The sequence below is a fragment of the Diaporthe amygdali genome (genome assembly GCF_026229845.1).
Source record: "Diaporthe amygdali strain CAA958 chromosome Unknown NODE_13_length_1014660_cov_65_381101, whole genome shotgun sequence".
Taxonomy (NCBI): domain Eukaryota; kingdom Fungi; phylum Ascomycota; class Sordariomycetes; order Diaporthales; family Diaporthaceae; genus Diaporthe; species Diaporthe amygdali.
In genome coordinates this window covers 92370-119089 of record NW_026517033.1, presented here as the reverse complement: position 1 = coordinate 119089, position 26720 = coordinate 92370, and the positions used below count along the sequence as shown (strand labels likewise).

General features: G+C 55.8%; 8 protein-coding genes across 8 annotated transcripts; 4 read left to right on the top strand and 4 right to left on the bottom strand.

The window, feature by feature from the left end:
- Positions 1-3899: 3899 nt before the first annotated feature.
- Positions 3900-5916, bottom strand: J7T55_003660 (bisphosphoglycerate-independent phosphoglycerate mutase; the record flags this gene model as incomplete). Its single annotated transcript, XM_053142994.1, has 4 exons — positions 3900-4711; positions 4764-5136; positions 5198-5550; positions 5862-5916. 4 exons carry the CDS (start codon positions 5914-5916, stop codon positions 3900-3902), a joined length of 1593 nt encoding a protein of 530 aa, XP_052993909.1.
- A 936-nt stretch (positions 5917-6852) lies between these two features.
- On the top strand, positions 6853-7368 carry J7T55_003659 (microtubule-associated protein; the record flags this gene model as incomplete). The annotated part of the gene is made up of 1 exon (XM_053142993.1): positions 6853-7368. One exon carries the CDS (start codon positions 6853-6855, stop codon positions 7366-7368), a length of 516 nt encoding a protein of 171 aa, XP_052993908.1.
- Positions 7369-7581: 213 nt separating this feature from the next.
- Positions 7582-8637, top strand: J7T55_003658 (uncharacterized protein; the record flags this gene model as incomplete). The annotated part of the gene is made up of 1 exon (XM_053142992.1): positions 7582-8637. The coding sequence occupies one exon, from the start codon at positions 7582-7584 to the stop codon at positions 8635-8637; it is 1056 nt and encodes a 351-aa protein (XP_052993907.1).
- A 443-nt stretch (positions 8638-9080) lies between these two features.
- J7T55_003657 (tubulin-specific chaperone c) lies at positions 9081-10342 on the bottom strand (the record flags this gene model as incomplete). The annotated part of the gene is made up of 2 exons (XM_053142991.1): positions 9081-10001; positions 10070-10342. 2 exons carry the CDS (start codon positions 10340-10342, stop codon positions 9081-9083), a joined length of 1194 nt encoding a protein of 397 aa, XP_052993906.1.
- Positions 10343-12180: 1838 nt separating this feature from the next.
- On the top strand, positions 12181-13515 carry J7T55_003656 (uncharacterized protein; the record flags this gene model as incomplete). The annotated part of the gene is made up of 1 exon (XM_053142990.1): positions 12181-13515. The coding sequence occupies one exon, from the start codon at positions 12181-12183 to the stop codon at positions 13513-13515; it is 1335 nt and encodes a 444-aa protein (XP_052993905.1).
- Positions 13516-14818: 1303 nt separating this feature from the next.
- Positions 14819-17859, bottom strand: J7T55_003655 (uncharacterized protein; the record flags this gene model as incomplete). Its single annotated transcript, XM_053142988.1, has 2 exons — positions 14819-17396; positions 17534-17859. 2 exons carry the CDS (start codon positions 17857-17859, stop codon positions 14819-14821), a joined length of 2904 nt encoding a protein of 967 aa, XP_052993904.1.
- Positions 17860-20833: 2974 nt separating this feature from the next.
- Positions 20834-22564, top strand: J7T55_003654 (uncharacterized protein; the record flags this gene model as incomplete). Its single annotated transcript, XM_053142987.1, has 1 exon — positions 20834-22564. One exon carries the CDS (start codon positions 20834-20836, stop codon positions 22562-22564), a length of 1731 nt encoding a protein of 576 aa, XP_052993903.1.
- A 655-nt stretch (positions 22565-23219) lies between these two features.
- J7T55_003653 (modification methylase AgeI) lies at positions 23220-26623 on the bottom strand (the record flags this gene model as incomplete). The annotated part of the gene is made up of 2 exons (XM_053142986.1): positions 23220-24008; positions 24086-26623. The coding sequence occupies 2 exons, from the start codon at positions 26621-26623 to the stop codon at positions 23220-23222; spliced, it is 3327 nt and encodes a 1108-aa protein (XP_052993902.1).
- Between the last annotated feature and the right edge of the window lie 97 nt (positions 26624-26720).

Below are 26720 nucleotides of genomic sequence, written 5' to 3'. Positions count from 1 at the left end.
CCTAACCGACTCATGGTTGCTGTCTCTCCAAGGTCACCCACACATGACCTGATTCTTACGTCATAGCCGACGACCCCAGCTGGCACAGCTTCTATGGGCCTTTGCGCTTCAAAAGACACGAGCTGCCATCCCACCTGCCGCTCTTCTCGATCGCCGTTTTGCCTGTCATCGACGTCGCTGTCTCTTCCTATCCAAGCCAACCATCCAGGGCCAGTCCGCCAGTCCGCACAGCCCACACAACCCGGAACGTTTTCTGACACACGCGCTCACTCACTGGAAGCCCAGAATACCGCTCTCGCCAGACTCGATGAAAAGAAAAAAACAAAACCCGCCCAGCCCTACTGCTGATCCCAGCCCTCGCTAATTTTGTCTTGTGCCAGTTACACACAGTTGACAGCCCGAGAGGACCCTTGGACCCTGAAGAGCCGCTCGTGGACCTGACTTTGAGCCTGCACCCGTGCTGTGGCATCTCACCGTCAGCTGCGAGGAATTGCGATCCATGCCGGGGTCTGAGATCCCGTCAACAGTGACAATCTCCCGACGACGCACAAGCTTGCGCGAGCATACAACCGACCTCACCATCGACCACTGCGGCTCATTTGCGAACCTCCAGGTCTGATGGCGGCACTGTTTCCTACTCCGGATGTTGTACGGTGACTGCCCCTTGCCCGAGAGATTGGATGGGTGTACAGGGTCTCCTCTCTCACTCAAGGCAGTGAGTCGGGTCCCACGTCCACGCCACGGTATTTTCCCCCCTTTCGAGCGAGTGACCCGCCAGACAACAATCTCGATCCCATCCGAGTCGACCACACGATGACGATTTTTGCGGTGCTCCTACTCTGGAATCTGACACGACGTCGCGTCATCGTCAGCCAAGCAGGATAATCCGCTCACCCAAAGACCTGCAAAGAAACTCGAAGCCCGCATTTCAAATGCTTTCAACCAGGCCCCACCGGCATCTGCACCCGCGTCACGAGACCGAACCACGTCTGTTTATGCCCAATGTGCATAAGTCACGCTTTTTACGCGAGCGAACAGGTCTACGTGTCCGATCAGTCTCTTACTTTTGAGATTCTGTGCGTAAACACCCAACAGCTCGGTTGGGTTGCACCTCTAGTTCCCGCATTTCCGCTTGCAGCGCAGCTACTTGAACTACCCCTGAGTGATCAACGGCGCCTTTTGATGTCATCCGGACATTCTGAACTGTTGGATCTGTCGTAGAGAAGAAGGGAATGCGGCACATAGCGGCTCATGGCGGTAGACCCGAGCATTGATCGTCCACCACCACGTGTGCTTGAGGCATCGCGGTTAAGCAGTGCATCGGTAACATTGTCTTGCGGAAGGAATGAAACGTGGCAGGTCTCCGATGCTGCTCTTGCTCGGAGATCTGTCTGGTAGACAATCTGCCAAGCTGATTCGAGTCTTAGGCGGCAAGTGTTCGGGACGGTCCTGGGTAATCTGACGGATCGAGATACAACCGGCAACTCCTTTCTCTCGTCCAAGCCTGTGTTGCGATACAGTCTTTGACCGTCACCGCCTTTGTGGGGAGAAACAGGCCGATAAGTGGTTTGATGCTTCACAGTCTGTTGCCTTGTCAGCAATTGGCAGACCACCCAATTCGGCGATCGGCGCTGTCAAAAGTGGGTGCCAGAGGGCGACCGGAGAGTTGATTATCGGCAACACCCTAGTGGCGTGCGTGGAGAGAATCCCAGTCGGGGGACGACCGATCTGCGTAGCCACACTAGAGCAAGTTCAGGTACTGTAGACCCTGAAAACTGAATTGGCGGGATCGATCGAGATAAGCACAGAGCCCTGGATTCTAAACGGATGTTTTTCATGTCGATCAAGTAATCCATGTCGAGGAATGAGTCGCTCACGTCAAGGCGTTTGTGTCGCTCTTCATCGACGGCGTCGGGAATGGATTTGTACCCGGCCATCGCAGTCGTCGCCGCCGCCGCCGATTAAGTGGAGCTTTTCGGATCGGTATACACTGTACAATATAGTCTTCACATCTCTCTAAGGACTGCGTTCAGCCTGCCTTCACACAGGGCCAGACCGTTCTCTTTGTCGTCTGGATTGACCAGGCACATAACGTGGACCGTTCTAGACCGCCCATTCCACGGGAACTACTGCCATGAGGGTTCAGCCGCGTGACGAGCGAGCATGCCCCTGTCTCAACCTGCCGCCCCAAAACGCGACAGGATCGCACAATATGCAGCAATCGACTTCCCCTGGATCTGGGGAATCAGCAGTTGTCAATCCAATCAGTCGGGTGCCGTACCCATAGCGAAAGGCTGGAAGAGATTTGCTTCCGGAATCCCAAATCAGATTATCAATCACTGCGTCCAGAGACTCCAGGTGCAGGACACGGCCAGCCTGCCAGCTTCAGGAGCTTTTTCCCTGCCCGGCGAGGCCCCCGGAGCTCCACATTCGGCTCCAGACCCCACAGCTCCGGAGAAGCTGCCCCGGAAAACTCACGATAGCGTCGTCCAGTCTACCGGCCTCCCAGCCAGCGATTCCAAATCCTACCCAGGCACCCCTAGTCGTTTATGCAAGAGGTGTCCTCCACAGCCTGGGCTGGACCAGACGACCGCCAGTCTGGGGTGGAAGCCAAGCTAAGCTTGCGAGGTCACTGCCATTACTACTGTGAAGATGCAGAAACCCATACCCAACCAGACGCGCCAGTCTCCAGCCTAATGCGCTGTCAGCAACCTGAAGAGAGAAGAGACGCGATGACCTGGCAAATGCACAACCTGCAGTCCGTCTCACCTACTGATGGTAGATTAAGAGCAGGTCATGAGATGCTTGCCGCGAACTGTGGACGTCTAAACAACCTGTTCAAACGGCCCGACCAGATTGTTGTCTTACTTGTTTATGATTGAGGCGACATGCCAGATCTCACACATGTCGCCGGCTCTGCGCCACAACCGGCAAGGTCGAACGCCTTACCTACGGGTTGTTTCTTCACCGCCAGCCAATGTCTCTTCTTGAACAACTAACTCCCCATGAAGTCCACGGTAATACCCACGATCAAGCCTGCGCTAGGCGGGGCTTTCGTCCTGTCGTCCCAGCTCGCTCGCGCAGCACTGCACCATGTCTATGCTGTCTCATCCCGCACTGCGAGCCTTTTTCGATCCGTGCTACATTCTACCCCGTTCTTTGACAGTCGAGCGCACAAAATGCCCCTCGACGAGACTACTGAGACCGCCTTATCTTGTGCCATCTCAGGCTGAGGCTCGTTTTCGTCCGTAAATGTTGTGTCAAGCGCTCCACCCTGTGCCAGACGCGCCACCGACATGTATTCCCCTATTGTTATCGATCTTCGCTGCGAGGTTTGGCGATGCGACACTGTGCCGCCGATTCGGAGCCTGCTTTGCTACTAAACTATGCTCAGGTTATTGATGGACACAGAGGCATACGTGCGATGTACAGTGCTCTCAAGTCCTTCAACAGTCTCCCCGCTACCCGCAAGCAAATGCCGTCGATGTCTGACATGGAATCGGAGGCTGAAGAAAAAAGTAAATAAATAAACGCTATATATAGCAGTTAAACAGCAAGACAATGAGCTGAACGTTTGACCCTAAGCTTGCTCATAGATTTGGCCCAAGGTGAAGTTTGCTTATTGCTTGACATGGTAGGGACATGAAGGATTGTTCAGCAAGCATACACACACACACACACTACGCAGCGACGAGAAACAAAGTAAACAATAGTCTCAAGTAATGTTAGAACTTTTCATTCCGGGACAACCTCTGCGTGACCCGTCTATTTGTCGTCTATCAGTTCTGTGTATCATTTCATGCCGCCGTAAACCCTCACCCCCCAGAACCCCCTGAACCCCAGTGCTACCCATGCCAATCATCATTCAATTCACACTCAACACAAAACGCTTTTTTTATTTATGCCTTGACGAGCAAGCTCTTGCCCGTCATCTCCTCGGGCTGCTCCAGGCCCATGGCCGCCAGGACCGTCGGGGCGACATCTCCCAGGACGCCGGAGTCGCCATTCTTGAGGCTCCAGCCCTCGGGGGCGTTGGCCATGACGAAGGGCACCTTGTTGGTGGTGTGGCTGGTCTTGGGCTTGCCGTCGGGGAACTTCATCTCTTCGGCATTGCCGTGGTCGGATGTGATGAAGAGAATGTAGCCCTCCTTCTTGCAGGCCTCGTAGATCTTGCCGATGGCCTTGTCGGTGGCCTCGACACCCACGACGGCCGCCTCGTACACGCCTGTGTGGCCGACCATGTCTGGCGGGGCAAAGTTGTTCATGACGAAGGGGAATTTGTGCTCGCCCAGCCGCTTGGCCACCTGGTTGGCCACGCCGTCCGCGGACATCTCGGGCGCCTGGTCGTAAGTGGCGACGGACTTGTTGGATGGGACGAGATCCTGGGACTCGTCACGGGTCTCGAGGTTGAACACCTTCTCGACACCACCGTTGAAGAAGAAAGTGACATGGGCGTACTTCTCCGTCTCGGCGACGTGTACCTGCTCAACGTCCTGCTTGCCAAGCCACTCTGCCAGGACGTTGCCCATGTGCTGAGGTGCGAAAGCAATCTCGAAGGGGTAGTCGACCTTGTACTGAGTCATGGTCACGAGTCTGTTGATCTTGGGGTACTTGAAGTCGGGCCTTGGTGATCGGTCGACGTCTCCAAGAAGTTGTGTGATTTGTCGCGCACGATCGGACCTGTAGTTGAAGAAGAAGACGACATCGTCATCTGTTACACGTTAGCGCTGGTACTAAAGTGTTGATGTGTCTGAAAGCCTTACCCTTGATACGACCAGCATCACCGTTCACGATGATGGGCTTGAGGAACTCGTCGTTCTCGCCCTTCTCGTATCGTTCCTTGACAGTGGCCACAGGGTCACTGCTCTCCTCACCCTCGCCGAGAACCAAGCCCTTGAGGGCGAGCTCGACTCTCTCCCACCTCTTGTCACGGTCCATGGCGTAGTAACGGCCGACAATGGTGGCCAGCTTGCCGACACCGAGCTCCTTGATGGTGTCCAGCAACTCCTGCAGATAGCCGGCGCCGGACTTGGGGTCGGTGTCGCGGCCATCGCCGAAGAAGTGGATGTAGACCTCAGGCACCTGGTACTCCTTGGCGGCCTCGAGGAGAGCATAGAGGTGCTTCTGCTTAGAGTGCTAATAGCGAGGATATTGTCAGCGGCATGTAAACTCTGGGGTCCCTGAGTCTTTTACGTACCACACCACCGTGAGAGACGAGACCGCACAGGTGCAGCCTGCCATTGCCGTTCTTGGCAGCCTCCAGGGTCTTCTTGACGTTTGGAGTCTTGCTGAACTCGCCATTCTTGATGGTCTGGTCGATGCGCACGACGTCCTGCCAGACGACACGGCCAGCGCCAATGTTCAAGTGGCCGACTTCCGAGTTGCCCATGAGGCCCTCAGGGAGACCGACGGCAAGGGAAGAAGCCTCGAGCTGAGTGTATCCAGTGGCGCTCTTGGCGAACTCGTCCATGACGGGGGTCTTCGCGTTGGTGATGGCGTCTCCATTCTTGGGAGAATCGGCGGAGGGGACTCCCCAACCGTCAATGACGACTGTAAGTGCGCAGAAGCATTAGAATCAGCCAGCAAAGCTCGAGGTATATCAGGACGAGACATGAGACGAGAAGGTAGTCTGGCCGGGTGCGGGAGCTGCTGGAGCTGCTGTGCCGCTCCTTGGGAGCCTGCTCTCCATCGGCCAGTGCCCCCCTCTTCCTCTTCCTCTGATTATGCCTTTGCATCTTTCTCTCGTTGTCCGTCGTCGGCGGTGGTTCAAGAGAGATTGATGCGCTGGCAAAAGTAGGAAGAGGAGTGGTTGATGAGATGTCCGGATTGCTCAGCAGCGGGGGTTTTGAACTCGGACGTACTTAGACAAGCATTCTGCTCTGGTTTGGTCATCTCGTCGGCCTTTCTCTTGGACATAGGGATAGTCTATGATTCTTGAGGTACTCTAGAAGCAGGGCAAAGGATAAGTGTTCGCAGAGCGAGTGCGAGATTTAAATAGGAATACTCGAAGTTTCAAACTGGTTCGATCTAATTGTTGTCACACGTTTGTTGAGTGATTTCTGGTCGGTGGTGGGGGTCCAGGTTGGCATGACCTGACGTCGCTCCTGCGTCTCTTGGACCGTACGGTTGGCGATAAGAAAGCGATAGCACTGCCCTATCCGCATACTTACAAGGGGAAGAGACAGTGCTAATACATCACCGCGGGGCATCAGCTCACTCCCCTCGACTGGGTTTTCCTCAAGGGCAAATACTCGCTCGCTCGCTGACCGAAGCTCAGTCTCCTCGCTGAACCCCGTCCGTAAAGCCCAGCCAGCTTGCCTGCCCAGCACGCATTTTACGTCGCAGGTCACCGATCGACACCAAGGTCCACCATAGCTTCAGACTGGAGCCCGTTGTCCCTTGTTGATATATTTATATGATTTGGGACCACAAAACACAGACTTGCTGTGCACCTTTGGCTCTCAGCCCGGAAGTACCTGATTTTGGTGTCGAAATCGACCAAATGAAATCGACCAAGTGGCTACGTGAACCATGAGATGATCTCCTGACACGGCACAGTCTTACCTTCTTACCTGGCTGTGTAGGCTTAGATCGTGTGCAGTCAATTTTTGTGAGATAGATCCCAAGTATTGTCCTGGTCATACGAGGGTTTTTTGCTCCCCTTACCCATCAGCTTAGCACGTCGCAAGGTACTTGAGTACGTACCTCAGTCACTGGCGCCTGCGCTAACTTGCCCACCAACTACCTACCTACCTAGTAGCTATGCAGAGAGCTTGACTTGATTGCGACAACTTGTTCTTACCAATAATACTTCTTCCTCAACGTTGCCTCTGCGATCGTCTCTCCAGTAAAATGGCATCCTCATCGGATCCAGACGCGAATCCGCACGCGCTCCCCGGCGGCCTCACCCCAGACTCGGTCGACGTCCCCTCGGAGCTCTACACCATTCTCTCTCGACTGCGCTACACGGACAAGAACGGCGCAGCTGCAAACGGCGACGGCGATTCCAGTAAACCTGGCGCCAACACACCTGCTGGCGGCCTGCCAGGCTCCACACCCGCAGGAGGTGCAAACCACCCGGGTGATGGCTCCGACACCAAGACATTGTCGACAAAGGACCTCGCTGCCGCCACCGACCCGCTGAAGCACAAGATCCAGCGCGCCCGTGCTGCAGTTCACACCCTGCCCGACATCAACAGGACGATCGCAGAGCAAGAGGTGGAGATAAAAGAGTGGCAGGAGAAGATCGAGAAACAGCGCAAAGTGTTGCAGCAGCTGAAGGAGTTCGGTATCCAGTTCAGCCATGGGAGTACCGATGTCGAGATGGGCGGGACGGGTGCGCAGGGCGGAGGAGATTCTTTGGGCTAGGCGCCCAGGACTCCGACTCCTGATGCTGCTGCGGATAGCCTTGCGGTCTCGTGTGCGAGGAAGAGTGACGAGGCCGGTGCATCAAAGGGTAAAATGAGAGCAGTTCATACTCCAGTGAGCAAGCCAGCTACCCCTACGCCCAAGGGCCGGCTTATTACTACGCGTGTCGAGGGCGATGTTACCGGGGATGTACCTCAGAGTTCATCTCAGACTATGACACCGGATGGACCATCACAGCGCGATACGAAGGGCTCGGCAAGTCGGGCGAAGGTGGTGTACCGAGCAGGGGCGCACGGTCAATATGACGACGCCTCAACAGCTATTCCACGCCGACTTCCTGCCCTTTCCGGCCAAGCCAAGGATATTTCCGACGCGCAGACAGTCGGGATTGTTGAGGATATTCAGGGTGATGATGTCCTTGGTCATGCGGAGCCTCATGAGGGCGTGGGCGGAGCTGGAGTTGCACAGGAGACCTTGGCCACTATCGCAATGGATGTAGCTAAGGAAGCTACCTCTGCGGAGCCTATCGACGCCATGCAGTCGAGGGACAGCATACTGAACGACTCCGTTACCCGGGATGTACACGATCAAAAGTATTGTGAGGAGCATCATGAGGGGCACAGCGCAAAGACAACTCCCATTTTGCCGACCACGATGAAGATCGAGCCCGAGGAGGTTGACCGCACTGTTTTGGGAAAAGTTGATACAAAACCCCCAACTGAGCCACCTCAAGCTCAAGTCCAATTTCCCACTCAATCCTTCTCGGATTTCGACGCGCAACCTCCTTCTCCCAAGGGCAAGGAAGTGGCTCGAGCCCCAGCAGCGTCCACGACCGGTGCGACTCCTGCATTGTCCAGCCTGGATGAAACGAATGGCTGGGTGCGCATACCCATCCCACAGCACTACAGCAGGGTCAGAAACAAGCTCTGGTTCATCAAGTCGATAACTCCAATCCAGCCCGCACCGCCCACCAAGACCCCAAAGAAAGCCACACCAAAGAAACCAGCGCCAAAGAAAGCAACCCCAAAGAAGACATCGAAAACGCCCAGCAAATCGGTAGCCACAAAGGCGACACCGAGCAAGATCAGGCTCAGTCTCAATCGCAAGGCCAAAAACAAGACTGACGTCGACGCTGATCCGGTGCACGAGGCGGATATCAGGGAAGAGTCGGCGTCTTCTCATAAGCCGGATATGCAGAGTGCTGGCTACTACGACGAAGGCACTGACGACCCGGATGCCGACGTTGATGAGGAGGTTATGTTGCTGTAGGAGCGTGCGGCTGGTGAGACGGCATGCATAATTATTTGAAATGGCCTGTGGTTCAGCTAGATGCGCTTCGTGGAAGATAAGCTGACAGTCCCAGGCAGGCGCGGCAAGAGCTTCTCATTACTATCTTGGAAGAGCCTCTTGAGAGATATCTTCAATCACGGGTTGCGAGAGAGCTAAACACATTGGTGGCACGGCGCAAGCCGCGTACTACGTATCATGAAATAAACAAAAACACCAGGCTTTTTATTGCAGTGCTATGAAGCTGTGTAGTTGTGCGAGTGACACAGGTGTGAAGAGTGTGCTAGATGATGTATTAAACCACGAATCATTGGTGGCCGTATCCCTAAACTCCCAATCAATGCTTTGCTCACAAGACCAACGCCGTGCCAACCACCCTTTGTTATACACGATGTCTACCCACACACGAGGGAAGCAAGTCAAAATCAGGTGTGGATGCCCGCACACCGCAGGATATCCTCAGTACTCAGACTCGGCCCACCCTTGACGGTGCTCGTCCAGAACTCCTCGGGCAGGGCCTGATGGTCCTCCTCGCCGGCCTCGCCGTCGCCCAGCCTCCGCCAGTTGGGGCTGGGCTCAGCCTTGAGCCAGCCAAAATCGTCGACCTGGTCCCACTGGTTGCTGGCCCCGCCGTTGTCCTGGCCCTTCTTGAGGAATGACTCGGGAATCGGCGCGACGCGGACCCCCGTGCAGTCCTCGACGATGGGGTGGCTGCCGCACCACAGGTACACAGTCACATTGGCGCACTCGTGCATGCGGACCTGGCGCGCGTTGACGACCAGCACGCTGTCGCGCACGCCGGTGATGTGCGCGGGCCCGGCCACCTGGCCCGCGATGATGAGGCTGCCGGAGATGTTGCGGATGGCCAGCGTGCCGAAGGGGGCGGCTCCCACTCTAGGAACGCCTTTCTTTTGCGCCGCCTTGAACGGCTCCGACATGTCCAGCACGCAGCCCCGCAGCTCCGTCAGCGTGCCCGACGCCGTGGCCCGCGACGCCGTCGCCGGCAGGATGATGTGCATCCCGCGGTGGTTCGAGATGTCGATGTCGCGCGCCTGCGAGAAGCTCGGCTTGCGCACGCCCGCCCCGGCCTGCGACGCCATCTCGGCGTTGTAGTCCTTGCCGGCGGCCGTTCTCCCGCTGATGCTCGGGAGGTCGCCCACCGCGTCTGTCCGCTCGGCCTGCACGGTGGCGTCGCTGTCCTCGGCGGCGTCGGCGTCTTTGGCAGCAGCTGGTTTGTTCCCGGCTGCGACCCAGGCATCTTTGGATGCTTGGGTGAACTCGAAGCCGGTGTTGGGGCCAAGCCCTCGGCTGTGGATGTTGACCTGCTCTCGCAGTGCTTTGAGGGCCTATGGTGTTGTAAGAAGTGGTGTCGCCAACAGAAACTCAAACTTGTATATCAGGAGATAGGACAAACCTGGCCGTAAATCATCTGGTCGCGAGGAGGCGCGTACTCGGAGGCGTCGGACACCTCGTTGGTGAGCCTGGATATGCCACTGAGGACATGGTCGGTAGCATCCTTACGTTCGCCGCCGGTTGGAGAGATGTTGGCGAGGTTTGCAATGTCCTCCTGCAAGGCCGTGGCCTGAGCTTCGAAGTGCCTGTAGAAGCGTTCCTTGGGGTCCATGTCGGTTTTCAGACCTGGAAACCCTGCTTTGTAAGTCATTGGCCCACAGAGTACTGTCTCCATTGTGCGAGTTCGTTATTGAGGCCGACTAAGCGAAAATGCAGTAAGATTGACTCGGTGATGATATGTGTTTGAGAGCACCCAATTTCTCTATTCCTATCCCACATGAAGGTCTACTACATGGGGACCGAGGAGAGAGGGCACATGAGGGCAGAACAGAGTTCATATAAGACGGCAGCTAGAGGAAAGAGAGTTTCGGCTTACAAGTACGGGCATGAAGACTGAAGACTGGTAGCTAGCTCACGGATGGGCAGAGGGGCCTAGGCACAGTGACGACATGCGAGGCGGCTGCTGGTCTCAGACAGTGGGGTGATGATCATAAGGGTGGTCCTGCAGGGCCCAGAATGGCTTAAGGAGTCCGAAATGGGCGTCTTGAAAGTCTGGGGATGGTGGGTTGCAGAGTGTGGAGGAGTGTGGCTAGCGGCGGTTGGATGAGTGCATTAGGTGGGTGATGACTTCGCCTCTCACACTCTGGTTCACACGAGTTCGCTCACACACGCTCACACAACGGGCACCAGACCCCGCTTTTCGTCTCAACCTAGCATCTCGATTCTGGGGAAGGAAGGACACTCAAACCGTGTTGTTCAGTCATCATCAGCACACACTGTAGGGCAAACAAGCAGCAAACAGCGCGCCCACGCAGGCAGTTTGACAGTAGACTGTGTGAGAGATTGATTGCCTGACTGACCATCATTCGGTCATGATGCATTGCATACAAGTACTGTGTTCAGGACTGGGACCGTACAGTTCTGCAACGTGCCTCGCAGGACACAGACTCTCGGCCGACCAGCGCGCGTCTAGCCTGATCAATGAAGGTCTCAATGCTGGCGGTCCCCAGTCCATTGATGCTCAGGACGGAGCGTTGCACACACAGACTAGTCCGTGGCATACACACAAACAGAGAGACATGCATATCCGGCGCCAGTCCCCCCGCATTGGACCCCTAAAATCAAAGCCTAGTCGAGGACCCCAATGCGTGCTGACGTAGTTCTCACCCCGGATGATTCTCAGTTGCTGATTCCCGGCCCAATGGCTGACCGTCGAGCCGTAGTTGTGGTGAGATGGGGGGTCTCAGAATCAACTGATCGATTGATTGAGAGATGGGCCTGGGCGCTGGAACCCCCCACCAGTACGAAAATGAACACGTTCTGTATTACTTTGTGGTCGTCTGTTTGGAGACTGTAAGTTGTGAGTTTGTGGCATACCTGCACTTATCGTGGTGGAAAAGAGAAGTGTTGTCGACATGCGAGTCCCTCTCTGGAATTTAGCTGCAAACTTACCCTAGACTTGGTGTCCAAAATCTGGTTCCAATGCAATTGATGTGCTCAAGTGGAGCCAGACTCAACTGGCGGAGAAAAAACATCACAGGTGAGAGAGGAGTGTCATGACGGATATCGCTTTCAAACCTTGAAATACATCAAAGCGAGAAAGACACCCAGTCGTCTGAATGGAAATCAGTAGAGGTTCCCCCCTTGCACCCGACAGGCTAGGAGAGCGGCAGATCGCCGTTGCGTCCGTTGAGGAAGCAGCACGGTAATAATCGACGAGGACGCTGCACAGAGCACAGAGCACAGAGCAAAGAGCAATGAGAGCCATGTTATGTGGTTGGTCACGGCTTCTCTAAGCCCCACTTGCAGTAGGCCCCCGTGCTCTGAGCGCCGATAACGATAAGGACCTCCTTTGAAGGCTCTTGGTTTACTTTTTTGTTTCCCATCACGACGTCAGGACTGTCACCTTTCTACCTCTCTACTGCCTTGGGTATTTGCTGGTGAGCCCATCCCAGCATACACCATCACTTTGCTCTCGCCTTCAATGGCTTCAAGGGCACCATCTCTACCACCATGCGCATCCCTAAGAGAGAGATAGCCGCCGGCCTCAACCGCGGCCTGCACTCGAGCGCCAGACCAGCCGCCACCGCCCGTCCCCTGCTGCGAGCCTTTCACCAGACCTCGCCCGCCCTCCGTCCTCGACAGCGCTCCTTCTTCACCTCCAACCCTCTCCTAGCCAAGGACGCCAACGAGAATGGCCTCAGTGCGCCCACTTCACACTCCCAGCCCCTCCCAGATGGCCATCCAACCGCCCGGTCGAGCGGCAAGAAGAAGTCGGCAAAGGCGTCTGCCGGCCCCAAGAAGTCCCTGAGCAATCCCCTCCGTCGCGTCGTCAGCATCGCCCAGCGGCCTGGCCGCAAGCCTGTCAGTGACGCCCGGGACGGCGGGCCCGAGATCGAGCAGCTCGAGGAAGACCCCAGCACCAAGATCAGGGCCGTGTGCGTCGCCGAGGCCTTCGACATGGACCTCGTCGTGCGCATCCTCACTGAGCACTGCTACCAGCTCGACCCGGACGGCCTGGGCTTCGACACGGCCGACGTCGTGCACGCCCGCACCCTGGGCCGCGGCGGCGACGGCGACGTCTTCGTCTTCCCCTCGGGCACTGTCGTCACCTGGGGCCTGCCCGCCGACGTCGGCATCAACATGGCCCAGGGCACCCTGCTGCGCGCCGCCCACAACCACGACCTCGAGTCGGCCGAGCGCGAGAGCCTCGACTTCGAGACCGACGCCGCCATGACCACTAGCACCATGCGCCGCGACCGCGTCATCCTCGGCACCAAGGAGCCCGACGATGCCGACGCCACCTACACTTACTACCCCACCCTCGCCAAGATCGCCTTCTCTTCGGGCTTGGCTCGCAGCACTAAGATCGCCTTCCTCGAGGCCCTGCTGAGCGCCTACTTCAAGCGGACAAAGGACATCCCGACGCAGCTGCTCGAGGGCCGGCTGGCGGTGCGCAAGAAGTTCATCCTGCAGCGCACGGGGGAGCTGCTGGAGCTGCGGTCGCAGCTCAACCTCTACTCGGAGCTGACCGACTCGCTGCCCGACATGTTCTGGGACCAGGACTCGGAGCTGCGCCTCGAGCAGAACTACGAGCAGGTCGGCAGGGCCCTCGACGTCCTCGACCGCATCAAGCTGCTCAACCAGCGCATGGACTACGCCCAGGAGATGGCCACCGTCATGCGCGAGATGTGGGACACGGACCACGAGGCCTTCCTCGAGAAGATCATCATCGCCCTCATCTGCATCGAGGTCCTGTTCGAGATGCGCCGCATCTTCGTCGAGTACAAGGAGTCCTGGCAGAGAGAGGACCAGGTCGCCGCCGCCCTCGAGAGGGCCAGGATATGAGAGGCGAGAAAGGGCCTTTATTCACATGGCTGCCCTTAAATACCTGGCTGCCTGTGGCAGCCTCCCGAACACGCTGGATATTGGATGCAGACACCGATAATGATACCCCCCACTTCTGTAAAATATCCATAGAATAGCATTTACGCAGCAGGCATCATGTCCGCAAATAGAAGATCTCCCGTCAGTTCGTACATCTATTGAGCCTATCTGCATTGTTGATGCGTCTCTTCTGTCCAAGCCTCGACCTTGGCCGGACTCAGTCCCAGCGAACGAAGCCTAGCTTGAGTTCCACTTAAATGAGAATCGTATATCCTCTCTCAGTTGACCTGCAGAGTAAAGTGAACACATCCACACCTCTGCAGTATGGAATGGCCACCATATAGTGTCTTCCTGGATTCAACACTTCCGTGAGCAGTGAGTGAGCACAGGAAAATACTTTGGATCCGTCATGCCCATGCCCAACTTAACTTGAGGGTCATCCACTCTCAAGACTTGCATCCATGGCGCATCCAGAGCGACTTGTCTAGAGCGAGACTTGGCGTCTTTATGCCGTTATGGCCCCGCGTAAGACCCAGGCGTCATCTGTGCGCGCTGGTCAGGAGCTGAGAGACTCGGGAGGATGACACTCACCTACCTCGGTGGGTCCCGGCAGCACCTCCCCGGCCGCCCTAGTGGCCGCGCCGTTAGAGATCGACATCCTCTCCCGGTCTGACAGGGGCCATTTCAGGCCGGTGCGGCGACGGTAGGCAGGGCCCATCTCTCGGCGGTCCGGTCAACATCCGCCGGAATTCGTAGCTAATTTACGGGACTCACTCCTCACAAGGTATACAGGGTCTGCACGATTTCAAGTCGGCGTGACGAGCAATGAGACAATAGAGCACCTTTCTTTTTTTTTTGTCCCTCTCTCTATACTACGCAGCAGTAATTAAAGGGAGCTCTGCATCAGCAAAAAGTCACCAAAGTCGTCTTTTTACATGAACCGGGGGTATGAATAAGAAGCACCCCGTCATATCAGGTTTATCCGAACCGTAAAACTCCTGCCTCCTCCCTTTCCGCTCCGGCAAGACTTTCCTGCCGCTTCCATACTGTGACAAGAGGCATAAGCCAATACTTAAGAATTTTGGGGCTAGGATTACTCGAACAAGACCCAGAACAGTGTGAACGTGTGTCTACTGGACTGCCCTCCGCCCCGTTTACAGCTCGTCGCCTTGGCCTCTTTTCATAAACCTTGGTGGCAGCCCACCAACATCTTTTGATCTGCTAAGGAAAACTGCCGAATGGGCGGCAGACGCAAATCGGCGTCCTACGCCGGCGCCTGGGGCTGCATGGCCGTTGCCGGTGCTGGAGACGGAGTCGCGCCTGGCACTGAGGCCGGGCTTGGCGACGGCTGTGGCACACCGTTCATGCCTCCTGCGGCAGAGACTGGCCGAGGACTCGGCGACGATTGGCCCACCGCTCCGGGAATGTTGGTCCTCATATGAGCCGGCGTGCCTCCCAGGCCGATGCCTCCCAGGCCCGCTACGCTATGGTTCTGTATCTTGTCGCTGAACGCATTCATGCGCGCGGCCGCCTGATTCCTAGCCTGCAGCTGTTGTTCGTATTGCCGCTGCGGAGACATGGGGTTGGCCCATCCGCCTTGCCCACTACCAGGCGCAGGGCTGTGTGGAGGGTTTTGTTGAACTCCGTTGGAAGGGTAGCGAGGAACGCCCGGGTGTCCACCTGGTTGGCCTGGGGTACCGTAAGGTTGCCCTCGAGGCATCGGTTGCTGTCCGGGGCGTGGTGAGTAGTTCTGCCCAGCTTGGTACTGAGGCACCTGTGGTGACATGGTCCGCGGCGGAATCGAGCCTGCACCATTCATGTGGGGAGCATAATTAGCTGGCTGCTGATGGTACTGAGGCTGCATTCCCGGCTGCGGCTGCTGCCCGTTGTATCCCGCATAGCCTGACGGATATCTCTGTCCCGGGGTACCGGGCTGAGGTGCTCCCGGGTAGCCGGTCGCCATCCGTGGCTGGCCGGGACTGCCTTGGAACTGAGGAACACCTGTCGGGGTGCCGTACGGCCTCGGCTGCTGCATAGTCTGCGGAGTGTATCCATTGGGTCGTGCAAAAGGTTGTCCCGCGACTGGCCGATGTTGCTGCGGCGTCATGCCTGCCATGGGGGCAGACACTTGCCGCGGGAAATTTGGAGGAATCGGCGGCCGCGCCGGCGACTGTTGATAATGGTTGGGTATCGGAACCGGGGTCTGGTTCTGTGTCTGGTACGGGCGATTGTACGGTTGACCTTGGTACGGCGTAGTGCTGTGGAAACTTGGCGTCCGTTGCGGCTGCCGAGGAGTTTGGGCCGCCTGCGCAGCTTGTTGGTGGTGTCGGTGTCTAGCTGATGCCGACTCCTCGTCCAAAATGCCCCTGAAAACATCACTGCGGACTTCGAGCTTTGTGCTGACATTCAGCTCCTCGAGCCTGTCCGAGTTCAAGCGAGCCACGGCGTAAGGCGGCAGCGCCTGAATAATCAGAGCCAGCTGGTCCTTCAAAATCTGGTAAGTATCCCGTTCCTCGTCGGTGGGCTCCTGAGCCAGCGGTCCATTGAGCATGTCAGCCTTGGCAGGATCAGCCGAGCTCCGGTTCTGGCTGGTCGGCAGTGTCATGTTGCGATTCCTTTGGTAGGAAGACAGCGTCTCGATGAGGTCTGAGATTTCCTGAAGGGTATCATCAACTTCCTTCTCCTCGTCCGATTTCTTGCCCAGCACATCATCAATGGTCAAAGCCGGGTCAATCAGGCTGTCGTCCCATGTCTCCACGATGTTGGCAATTTCGTCCTCGTCGATCGGCAGAGGAGCGATGCCGTCATTTACATCGTCACCCTCGTCTCCTGCCAACTCAGACTCGATCATCTGCTCCATGTACCTGTGTCCATGGCGTTGGTACCAGATGCGAGCGACTTCACCCGACGGGACTATCGCACCACTGTCGTCCTTCTCAGGTGCGAAGCTAGAGAAAGCCCCACGGAACAGGGCTTCCATCTCAGTCATCTCCACGTCGGCCGTCGATGGCTTCTGGCCCGCCAAACTCAGGGTGCGCTCACGTTGACGTGACTTGTTCTTGGATGGCGGTGTCGCATTGCTATAATCCAACCAGGCACCGGTTGTCAGCTCTGCGGAAAAGTAAGAGCCCTGCCTGTATCTCGACCGTTCTGCCAGTTCCGGATGATAGAAACCCAGAATCTTGCTTTTCGTCGTGGTCTTTGGGGCCTTTGGCGGTTGCAGTGGTGGCAGGTTGGCCGGCGATGGGAACAGCTCGCCTAAGGTAGGTACACGGGCTGGCTTCTCAACTGAGGTCGATGGCAGGACAGTGGTCAAGGAAAGACCGTTGGGCAATCGGACGTCGGACAGAAGCTTGACGGCACCATCAGGGTGTTCTGGGTCTGATATCCTCTTGGGCAAACTGGAGAACAGGGTCCTGGGCTGTTGTGCGCTGCCAAACAGAGTCAGTACAGAGCTGCCATTCGACGGCACCTGTGCCACATCGTCCAGGGCCGAAGGGCCGTCCTTTGCAGCCGGCGGAGCGCCTTCAGGATACGACATCTCTCGACTGTGCAAAGCCATGGCCGTGTCTCGGAAGTCATTCAATTGTGTCAGGGCGTCCTCGTCGAAGCTGGCCGCGTCGGCAGACTGGGCGGATCGCATCTCGGCAACCCTATCTTGAATGACCTGCTTGAGATCCAGAACAAGCTGGTCAAGAAGTTTGTAGGAGTCCTGGCTGACTTTGTCCGCGATGCAGAGCGCCTTGGAGTCATCGTCAGACTTCTGTCGCTTGGCCTGGGGCTCTTCGGTGTTGGAGGGTTCTGGCAGTGGTCGCTTGAGGATAGAGGGCGTTGTGTCGTGCCTGCATACGTGAGTAAGAACATGAATGCATCCATGTGCGGTTGACTGGACCGACAACTTGTGGGGTGCAATTGAAGAAAGGGAATGGGAAGGGAAGGGATGTGATATTGATGGTGGGAGCGGGATGGCGCGTCGTACCTCTGTAGGACACTGAAATAATCGCGAATCAGGGTGGATTCGTCGCGCAGAGGGCGCTCGCCGTTGACGATAGGCTTGGCCTGTTTGGCATCGTCGTCTTCGTGGTCGCTGGCTTGGTCTGCGTGGTCGTCGTTGTCGTGGGTGTCGGCGTTGGCATTGCCGTTGATGCTTGTTAGCTCGGCAGAGCCATCGTCGCTGGCCTCGCGCTTCCGCTTCGCAGATGGATCCGCGGATTGGGATGGGTCGGATTGGGGTTGCGACTGAGGATCGGGGTCTGCAAGGCCGTTGAGCTGTGGGACAGCGACGGCATCGGCAGGCGAGGCCATGTTGTCGCCGGGGCGCGATGCGGTGCGGGTGCAGTAGGGTGCGGTGCGGTTCGGTGATGCAGGGCGACGAGGTGGGGGGCAGGGGCCTAGTCGGGATGATTTTTGATGATGACAAGGCCGGGGGAAAACTGGAGGTTCGTCGCGCTGTTGTCGCGTCGGCGGAGGCAGATGGGGGATGGGGGATGGGGGGTGCTGGATCTCTCTCTCTCTCTCGCGCTTTGCGTGCTGCTCTTTTTTTTGCCAGTGCAACCGAGACTCGTCAACTGGACCACCTAACCGACAGACTAGCTAAGACTGCCGTGCTCTGGGACGTGGGTCACTCGCAGGCTTAGCTCATCAGCGCTCTCGAGTTCAACCAGGACCCGCAGCAGGCAGGCGAGGTCAGAATGTTGTCTGTTGATGAGAAGGGATGGGGGGTTCATCAAATGACAGAATTTCAGGTACGGCAGGGCCAGTCAAAAAAGGTAGATAGGCATGTATGTATGTATGTATGGATGTATGTCAATGTATGTCAGGGCAGAGAGATATGGAAAATGCCCGTGCAGGTTGCAGGTCAGGTCAAGGGAGAAAATGAGAGCACTGCAATACTGTAGCAATAATCAATCTCCTCAGGCCCTCCAGCCCCAGTGCCTGCTGCCAGCTCGCCCTCAGCCTGTCCAGTTCCAGTCCAGGCGGACCAGGGCCAGGATCAGGATCAGACCAGACCAGACGGGTTAGCCTCTCGCGCTAGTCCGTTTTGGGCTCCACGGCTCGGAGAATGCTTTTTGCGACATCCTCGCATTTCTGCTCGCTGCACTTGGTCCTTTGCCCTGCCTGCGATATTGAATGGTGTTGAGTAGTGCTGTCTAATCTCTATCTGCTGCTATGTAGCTGAATTTGGATGCTGGCGCTGCCCAACTGGTGCTGTTCAGTCTGTTGCTGGTGCTGGTGCATGGTGGGGGTCCACTGGTGAAGGCTTGTCGACCCGACAGCACGGTCAGCTAGACAGACCGTGGCAGACAAACAGCGGGCTCACTGGCATGTGTGATCAGCCTACCCAGCATAGTCAGGATGACAGACAGATCCAATTGATATGACCAGTCTCGATTGCCATAACGGAGCACCTCTCTGTAGCTGCTGTCTAGGACAGTGCTGCCGTCGTGTCGTGGGTGAACGCGGACCCTTGTCGTCTATTCCTTACCGCGTACGGTCATTGCAGGGAAGCCTCCTTCCAAGTCTGACAGGGAAGGAACGGGTTGGGGACCCGTGTCCGACCACCTTGGGAACGCATTTCAACTTCAGTCGACACTGACGCTCGTAAAAGCCAAGGCACGCACAGCTCTGGTTCGAAGCAGGAGTTGGAGCTGTTGCCTCAAGGACAAGCCCATGTATGCACGTCAATCGTTCGAGACAAAGAAAGCATCAAGGTCGAGTCGCCTGGAGTTCGTCAGCAACACCATCACCCGCCCAGGCACTAGTCGATACCTCGATCGACATGACAGCTTGTCAGATGTGCCAACATGTTGACAACTTGGGAGAATATCCTCCCAAGGCATGGGCACCACCTGGAAAAGTAATGTCAATCTGCAACCAGTCTGTGTCCTAGTGTAACGCCACTGCTTGGCTCATCGCCTGTGGCTTAGATGGGACTGTTACAAGCAAATGATTTTGCAAACTTTTGAATAAGTGGCCTGGATTTTCTTGAAAGGTATTCATCGGTCCAGATTAATTCGGTCTATGCTTCGTCAGGGCGGATTGGGCCCAACAAAATTAACGAGTTCTAAGAGAAACCAAATAGGTTGATAACGCGCGGCCCATCATTCTCCATTCGAATGAGGTCGGATTCTGGAGAGGGGCGTAGCGGGATCGTCAACAATGGAGCTCAAGCCAGGCGAGGTCGAGGTCGAGGTCGAGGTCAAGATCGAGGTCCTGTCCGATCCAAGGGACCGCGCCTAGGTTTATTTTATTGCAGCCGCCCGCTGCAGTGGGCACCCATGCTCTGCCGAGAACACGACCCCGAGTCCCAAGTTCCCGAAGAGGGCAAAGCCACCAAGCAAGCGCAGGGGGCGGCTGCAGCTCTCTCGCCTCAGGTCCGCCGAGCGGGCCGCCATTGATTCGCTCACAGCTCCCGAGCCGCATGGCCTGCAGATGGGACACTTCCAATTACCAGTTGGCGCGCGTCTGCTTCAACGACATTCGAAAACCCTCGTCAACATCGTGGGGCTCTGGCAAGCCTCATTATGCACTCGCACTCTCGGCGCGTACTATTCATGTACAACGCACTATGAACACACCACCTGCTTCAGCATGCTGCCGGTAGGTAGCATCTGGTCTGCCCACATCCATGGGCATATATCCATGGGCATATCGTATGTACGCCCAAGACCAGACCACCTCGGGTTCTAAATCCGGCCCAGTCCAGAGCATTGGATCTCAGTGATCGACAAAGGCAGGTCTGGATTGCTGGCCTCATCTTAAAATCCTCCCGGGCCATGGTCCGCGAACACTGCCCATGGGACCCCCGGGCTGGCCAACTTTCAAGGTGGGCCACCCGTTCGTGATCTAGAGCTGCATATCGCTTCCTGTCACAAGCATTGCCAAGTTACATAAGGTGTGCGGTATCCTGCAGATCCCAAGTGTCATTCTCGGATGAACCAGTTTTCTCTACTTGATCTTCCCAAACATCTCCTTTTGTTTGTTTATTCAGCATAAAACATTGTGGCTTTAACCTGCTTTTGAGTCTGTCATCAGTTGTCATTCTCGGCTTTTCTACCTTGGGTCAATCTTGTTTTTCATTTATGACAAGCGTATGGCCTCTTTGACGCTCTGAAGCCAGTGTTACTACTCTCTTTCACTCTTCGATTTGGCACTTTGACCTGATCAGCTCACGACCGTTTCTTGAAGTTCATCTACGTGTCGATCACGGGATAACTTCATTTTTCTCACCCAGAGTCGCTCTTTACTTTCTCTGTCTTTCCCTTACTCAACATCAAAAATGAACAACATTCAGCGCTTCGTTTTCGGTTTTCTTCTGTTAGCAACAGTTGAGGCTGGTCCTCTGAGGGGCCCGCTCCTACAACCAGGTGGCATACGACAACGACAATATGACAACTCCAGCGCAACGAGCCACACACAATCCTCGTCGACGACGGCCGATCTGTCTGAAAGCGCCGGCGCAAAAGCGGCTACCAATTCCCTTCCCGGCTTTGTAGGGTTCACTGCTGAACAGGCTACTCAAACCTCTTCTACTCTGACTGCCTCTAGAGAGGCTTCATCTACTCAGGTTGGGCCCGCTGGGCCCAGCGCTTCTCAGGTCGCCGGTGGATCATCAAGGAAGCAGTCCGGTGGATCATCACAGCAGGTTCAGGCTACTGCATCGACCTCGCTCCTTACCTCATCTGATGCAGCTAAAGCCTCTCCCGATGCAAACTTGGCTCCATCCAACCAAACCACGATACAGTCGACCGTACAATCTGCGTCTCAAACCTTGACTGGAAGCCCGCTTACGGCCTCTTCTGACTCAAGCCCAGAGCCCCAAACAACAAGCGAGGAGACCTCACAGGAGGCCGGCATAACGAGCTCTTCAACCTCCACAGCCAGCAGCAAGGTCTCCCCGACCGGCACGGCCAATGCCTTCATCCCGACATCCGTGATCACTTCGGCTGTCCCTACTGGGACAACTGCCGTCTCTTCCTCCCAGTATGCCTCGAACCTTGCCGAGGCCATCAGGCTCAACGCAGCGTTCACCGAGATCTCTGCAGATTCGGCGTGTAATTCCGGCCAGTACGCCTGTGTTAACGCGGAATATGCCCACTGTTCCGCCGGTGGATCCTGGGATATCGTGGGCTGCAGCGAGGGCACAGTCTGCGCGGCTATGCCGCTTAATACGACCAGCGGTGTCAGCCTTCGTTGCTTTCCGAGAGAGACCGTAATTGCTGTCCTGGGCTCCGTCCCAGAGGGGAGTACGAGCTCAAGTTCGAGCTCGGCCTCAACCCAGCTTGGCTCGGCGACCAGCACCATCGAGACAACGTCCGAATCCAAAACCGCCTCGTCCGACGAGGCTACCTCAACATCGAAATCTGCCGGGGACGCAGGCTTCACGACTGTCACGGTGCCTTCTTTGACGGTGACAGCAACTGCCGAGAGCGAGAGCTCGACAAAGTCTAGTCTCTCCACGATTCAACTCACCACGACCATTCGGTCGACCCTCTCTTCTGAGACCACAAGTTCATCGGTGACTAAGGAGACATCCACCAAAAAATCACCTGATGAAACACCCAAAGAATCAGACCGAGAACCCACAAGTACTTCTACGTCACGCACGACGACTACATCCAGAATTACAATCCAGACGACCTCGGACGCCGAGTCATTCCCAACTCCAACACCAGACGTAGAACGGTCTTCCTCGTCCTCCTCGTCGACGGCCGCAGAATCGCTAGTCGTTATTCCCGTGGCACTGACATCCTCGACATCGCCTCAGGACGCCCCTGCTCCGACAGACACGGGCTTCGGCTTCGGAGGGTTCGGCGGTGATGGCGATGACGACGGTGATGATCAAGACCACAAGGGCAACAACTTCGTGGGCAACTCAGTCGGCGGCACCAGCACCAGCACCAGCACGGGCGGCCCCACCACGACCGTGTTCATCACCGTCACGTCCGTCTCGACCGCTACCGAGACCGAGACGCTGATCAAGTGGGCCACCACGACGGTCAGGGGGTAATAGAGAATGGAAGAGGGGAACAGAGACAGAAAGAATGATATATGAGAATCGAGATTGCAAAAGAGATACGATAATGTTTATATGGGAAAGAGGACATGTGTCAGGGAATGAAGCGCGTATAGAGACCACTCGAAGTAATGATAATGTCACCTGCCTCACTTTTACTCAGCTTAGGCTAGACAACCAAAAATGAAGAAAAATCCTTTGTCTAACTCACCACTATCCTATACTTTAATGTGCTTGGCTGGTTAAAATGCTTTCCTCTTTCAACGCCTCGCTACTTAGACTCAGTATTATCATCTTTGCCACAGCCAGCAGCCTATAAACTCAGATATCAAAAAAGCGTCAGTTGACAGGCAATGCTTCATGCGATCCTCAGCAGCTATAATCCGCCCAGCAGCCAAGATCCAGGTCCAGCCAGTACAGCCTGGTGGTAAACTTGACGAGGGCAAAGAAGCCGCCGGGTTATAGCAATTTACGGACATTGTCAATGGAAATCCTGGGGCTCTTGATCGCATGGACGTAATTGGCGGACAGGTCAGCGTGAAAGCAAATCTGTAGTTGGGCAGGGGGCTCTTCTTCAATGTAGAATCATTGACGGCCTTTCAGTGTCTTTGCTAGGAAGCTCTAATTAATTTCTGAGATTTTGCTATATTCAATCCGAGTCTAGCGACATAGCTATATCGCCCTTCACGGTCAGGTGCTCTACGCCATCGTCACTGCTCTTCAAATCCTGGTCCACACCCTCCGGGGCCGCCGGTCCATCCTCGTACAGGGAGCCGAACCACGCCCTCCGCAGCGACAGCCCGAGGGCCACGGCGATCTGCCTCGCGACCGCGTTGCCGACCATCTCCCACTGGTCCTTGGCCGAGCCGAGCAGGACCTCGTGGTCCGGGATGCCCTGCGCCCGGCGCACCTCCATGACGGTCAGCGGGCGCGGCTGGTCCCAGTGCGACAGCCTGCCCGTCCGCGCGTCGGTCCACTGGCACACCGTCGTGATGGTGTGGAAGAGGCCGTGTGGGTGGACGCGGCCCCAGGCCTTGCTGATGTTCGATGTCCGCGGGATCCCTGGGCGGGGGTAGGCGTCTCGCTCGTGGTCAAACATGTCATGGTACGCGTCCTCGCTGAGACGATCTTTGATCATGTGGTGCCAGGCCCTTGAGAAATTCATTCCGAACGGCCGTATGGGCATATTGAGGCCTTGGGTTCGGCCATTTTTCCCGCGGCCGTATTTAACTCCGCTGGTTAGATCTCCCGAGGACAGAGAGATCGAGAGTCGATGGTCTGGGAAAGCCACGCACGTCTCTGTTTTTGCGTCGTAGATGTCGGGAAGGTCGGCCGTCGCTTCTAGGGCGGTGACGTACTTGAACGGCGTTGGCTTGTTTGATCGCACGACGTAGGGTTCCCGTTGGTCATCATCCCCAAAGATCCGGATTCTTTCTTCCTAGGGTGCGCGTGAGAAAGGTCGGGCGGCTGCGGCAGCTCAAGTCCGGGAGCCGCGAAGCAGAGAAAGGCACGCACACGGGCCTGGGGGGATCCGTGGGACCAGGCGTCGCCGAGGATGATCTGGGCTTGATATCCCATGCCCACAATGGCGCAGATGAGTTGTGAGAAGTAGTCCTCAGTGCGGTTTCCTTTGCTCTGTACGATAGTTTTCACGTTTTCTAAAATACCGTATTTTGGTCGGTAGAAATCAATAGTTGCTGCAAACGCGGCGACCAAAGACCTATTTTTAACCTGCTGGATCGTTTGCTTGTCTGGCGTGATCATAGAGAAGCCGGGACAAGGACTGCCACCAGAGATCAAATCGACTTCACCCGGAGACGGAACAGAGTTGCTGAATTTGCCCTGGAAGGCTTGCAGGCAGAAGTCGTCTATCGAGCCGAGGAAAGGGTGCACAGAGTCTGGGTCTTTCACATTGGCCATGTAAGTGTGGATAGCTGCGTCCCAAATATCGTTCACCCATTTCGAGTGAACAGCGCCTCCATCTTCGAGTCCACGGCCGAGGTTTCCACATCCACTGAAAAGGTCCATGGCGCGAAGCTTATTCACCAAGTGGGTTGGGTCAAAGCCTTCGCGAATTGTTGGCTTGTTGGTTGGGCTCAAGGGGTGTATTGAGCCATCGGCAGACTTTCTGTGGCTAACGATAAAAGCGTTTCCAGTACCGTTCGCATTGTATGGCGCCGGTATGGTCTCGCCCGGATAGTAGCAACGCACGATACATCTGGTATAGATGCGGCTGACATTTACAGATTCCTGCTCGTCGGTGTAGATAAGGTCATTTGGTGCACACTTGCTGTGAATGTCTGTACGTCTTATGAACTTTCGTAGACGGACGCATTCATTGTCCTTCCCGTAGCTCAAAACTTCGCGTGGCTCCAGGAACATTGTTCCAGGAGTCAGCACGAGGACAGTCTCGCCAATGTGATACCTGATCTTATGACGTTGCTTCTTTTCGTGTTGGCAGAATATATGCGCTTGCTGGAGGGATATCCATCTGCGCTGTTCGACCTGGTATGTTTGTCTGATGAAGAACTCGGCTGTGGTTCGGGGTGTTCCGAACCATTCCACGGTGTGGACTCCGACGACCGCGTGTTCCGGAATTCGCCGCTGTCTCTCCTCACACGTACAGTGATCGCTGAGGAAGAGCTCGTTGGGCCACGGATATTTCATCGAGCAGCATGGAGTGTCTTCAGGATCGTACAGCCATGTAATATCGAAGCATCGTCGAAGCCCCATCTTGGCCTTCATCATGGATACGCCTTGTACGAGACCATACCATTTCTTGTCTGCTTTGTTCGTAGACCATGGTGTATCGGTCTCTTCTGTATCAGGAGCTATCGAGATCGTGTCTCCAGGTTTGATACTGTCGATCATGGCCCGGTGCTGATAGAAAGCATCAGCTGTTCGAACAAACCTCGGGCTTTGCATCCCATTTGTTATCCATGAGCGAGATGTGGCTTCCTTAGTGTTGACTGAGGGTTGCATGGGCTTCAATATCATCCCCATCTCCATATGAGAAAAGCAGTCATATATGTATGGAGTTACTATCGTGTAGGGAACGCGGTCTCCCTTCGACAAAAACCCATGGCCCTGGCGGCCAAACATACCAAAGGGGTGTGTAATCTCCCGGAAGATGTGAATGTGAGTCCATTTCTGGCCTTCAAACATGTCGAATAGTTCTTTCCGTATGAACCGTTCATTTGCCACGATTGATTGTCGAAAGTCGTCACTTCCACGTTTCGTGTACCACTTCTGAAATGTTGGTGAGGACCCGTGGACTGTCTGGAGCCAACGAGCGAAATATTGTTGAAAATGGCGAATAGAAACGTTTTGACCCAACTCTATCAGGTGCTCTGAAAAGTCGACCACATGCTTCGCCAGGTCTGCCACCCAAAGGAAGTCCTGGTGAAATCTGGCGTATTCGAAAGACGGACGTTTCAGCTGATAGTAGATGTTCTTTTCCCGGTTGAGGTCAGAACAAATCCAAAGCTGGTCGCCCACTGTCGGGTGATCTTTGCCGTAGTTTCCCAGAGGAATTTCCTCAAAAAGCACCTTCTCTACGCGACGCTCGATCCCGCCCAGCCGGAGCGTGCCGTTGAAGAAGAACTTCTGTTGGCCAGTTAGAGTGGCATGAGTGTGTAGGGCTCTCATCTCCTGGGGATATCTCTTGGTGTCAATGTACACCACGAAGTCATCTAATTCGAACTCAACGAAGTCTTCATTTAGCTGACTTGGGTCAGAATCCAAAAGACTTCGTACTGCCGAATGCTCTTTGCTGATGTGGGCGTACTCTGCCGGGCTTCTGAAGGCCGACCGTGGGGCAATCAGGGTAGAGCTGGGGATTTCGATCACGAGTTTCTTTGAAGTAGGATGGTGCTGCTGCACATTGTCGAAGTCGCTCTCAAGGTCCGTCTCTTCAAACTCGGCCTCTTCCGCTTCTGCTTCCACGAGCGCATCCTCGTCATCCTGGTGACTTCGCATTATGAGTACTTCGTCGAGATCCATAGGCCCACTCCCCCGTCCTGGGTTCAGGTCGCTCATCACAAGATCATCCATCCTGGCACCTTTCCCAGCCAAGGATGCAAATGTCAACGCATGGAAACCGGCATCAACGGTGAAGATTAGGTTTTGGATGGTTTTGCAAACTGGAGAG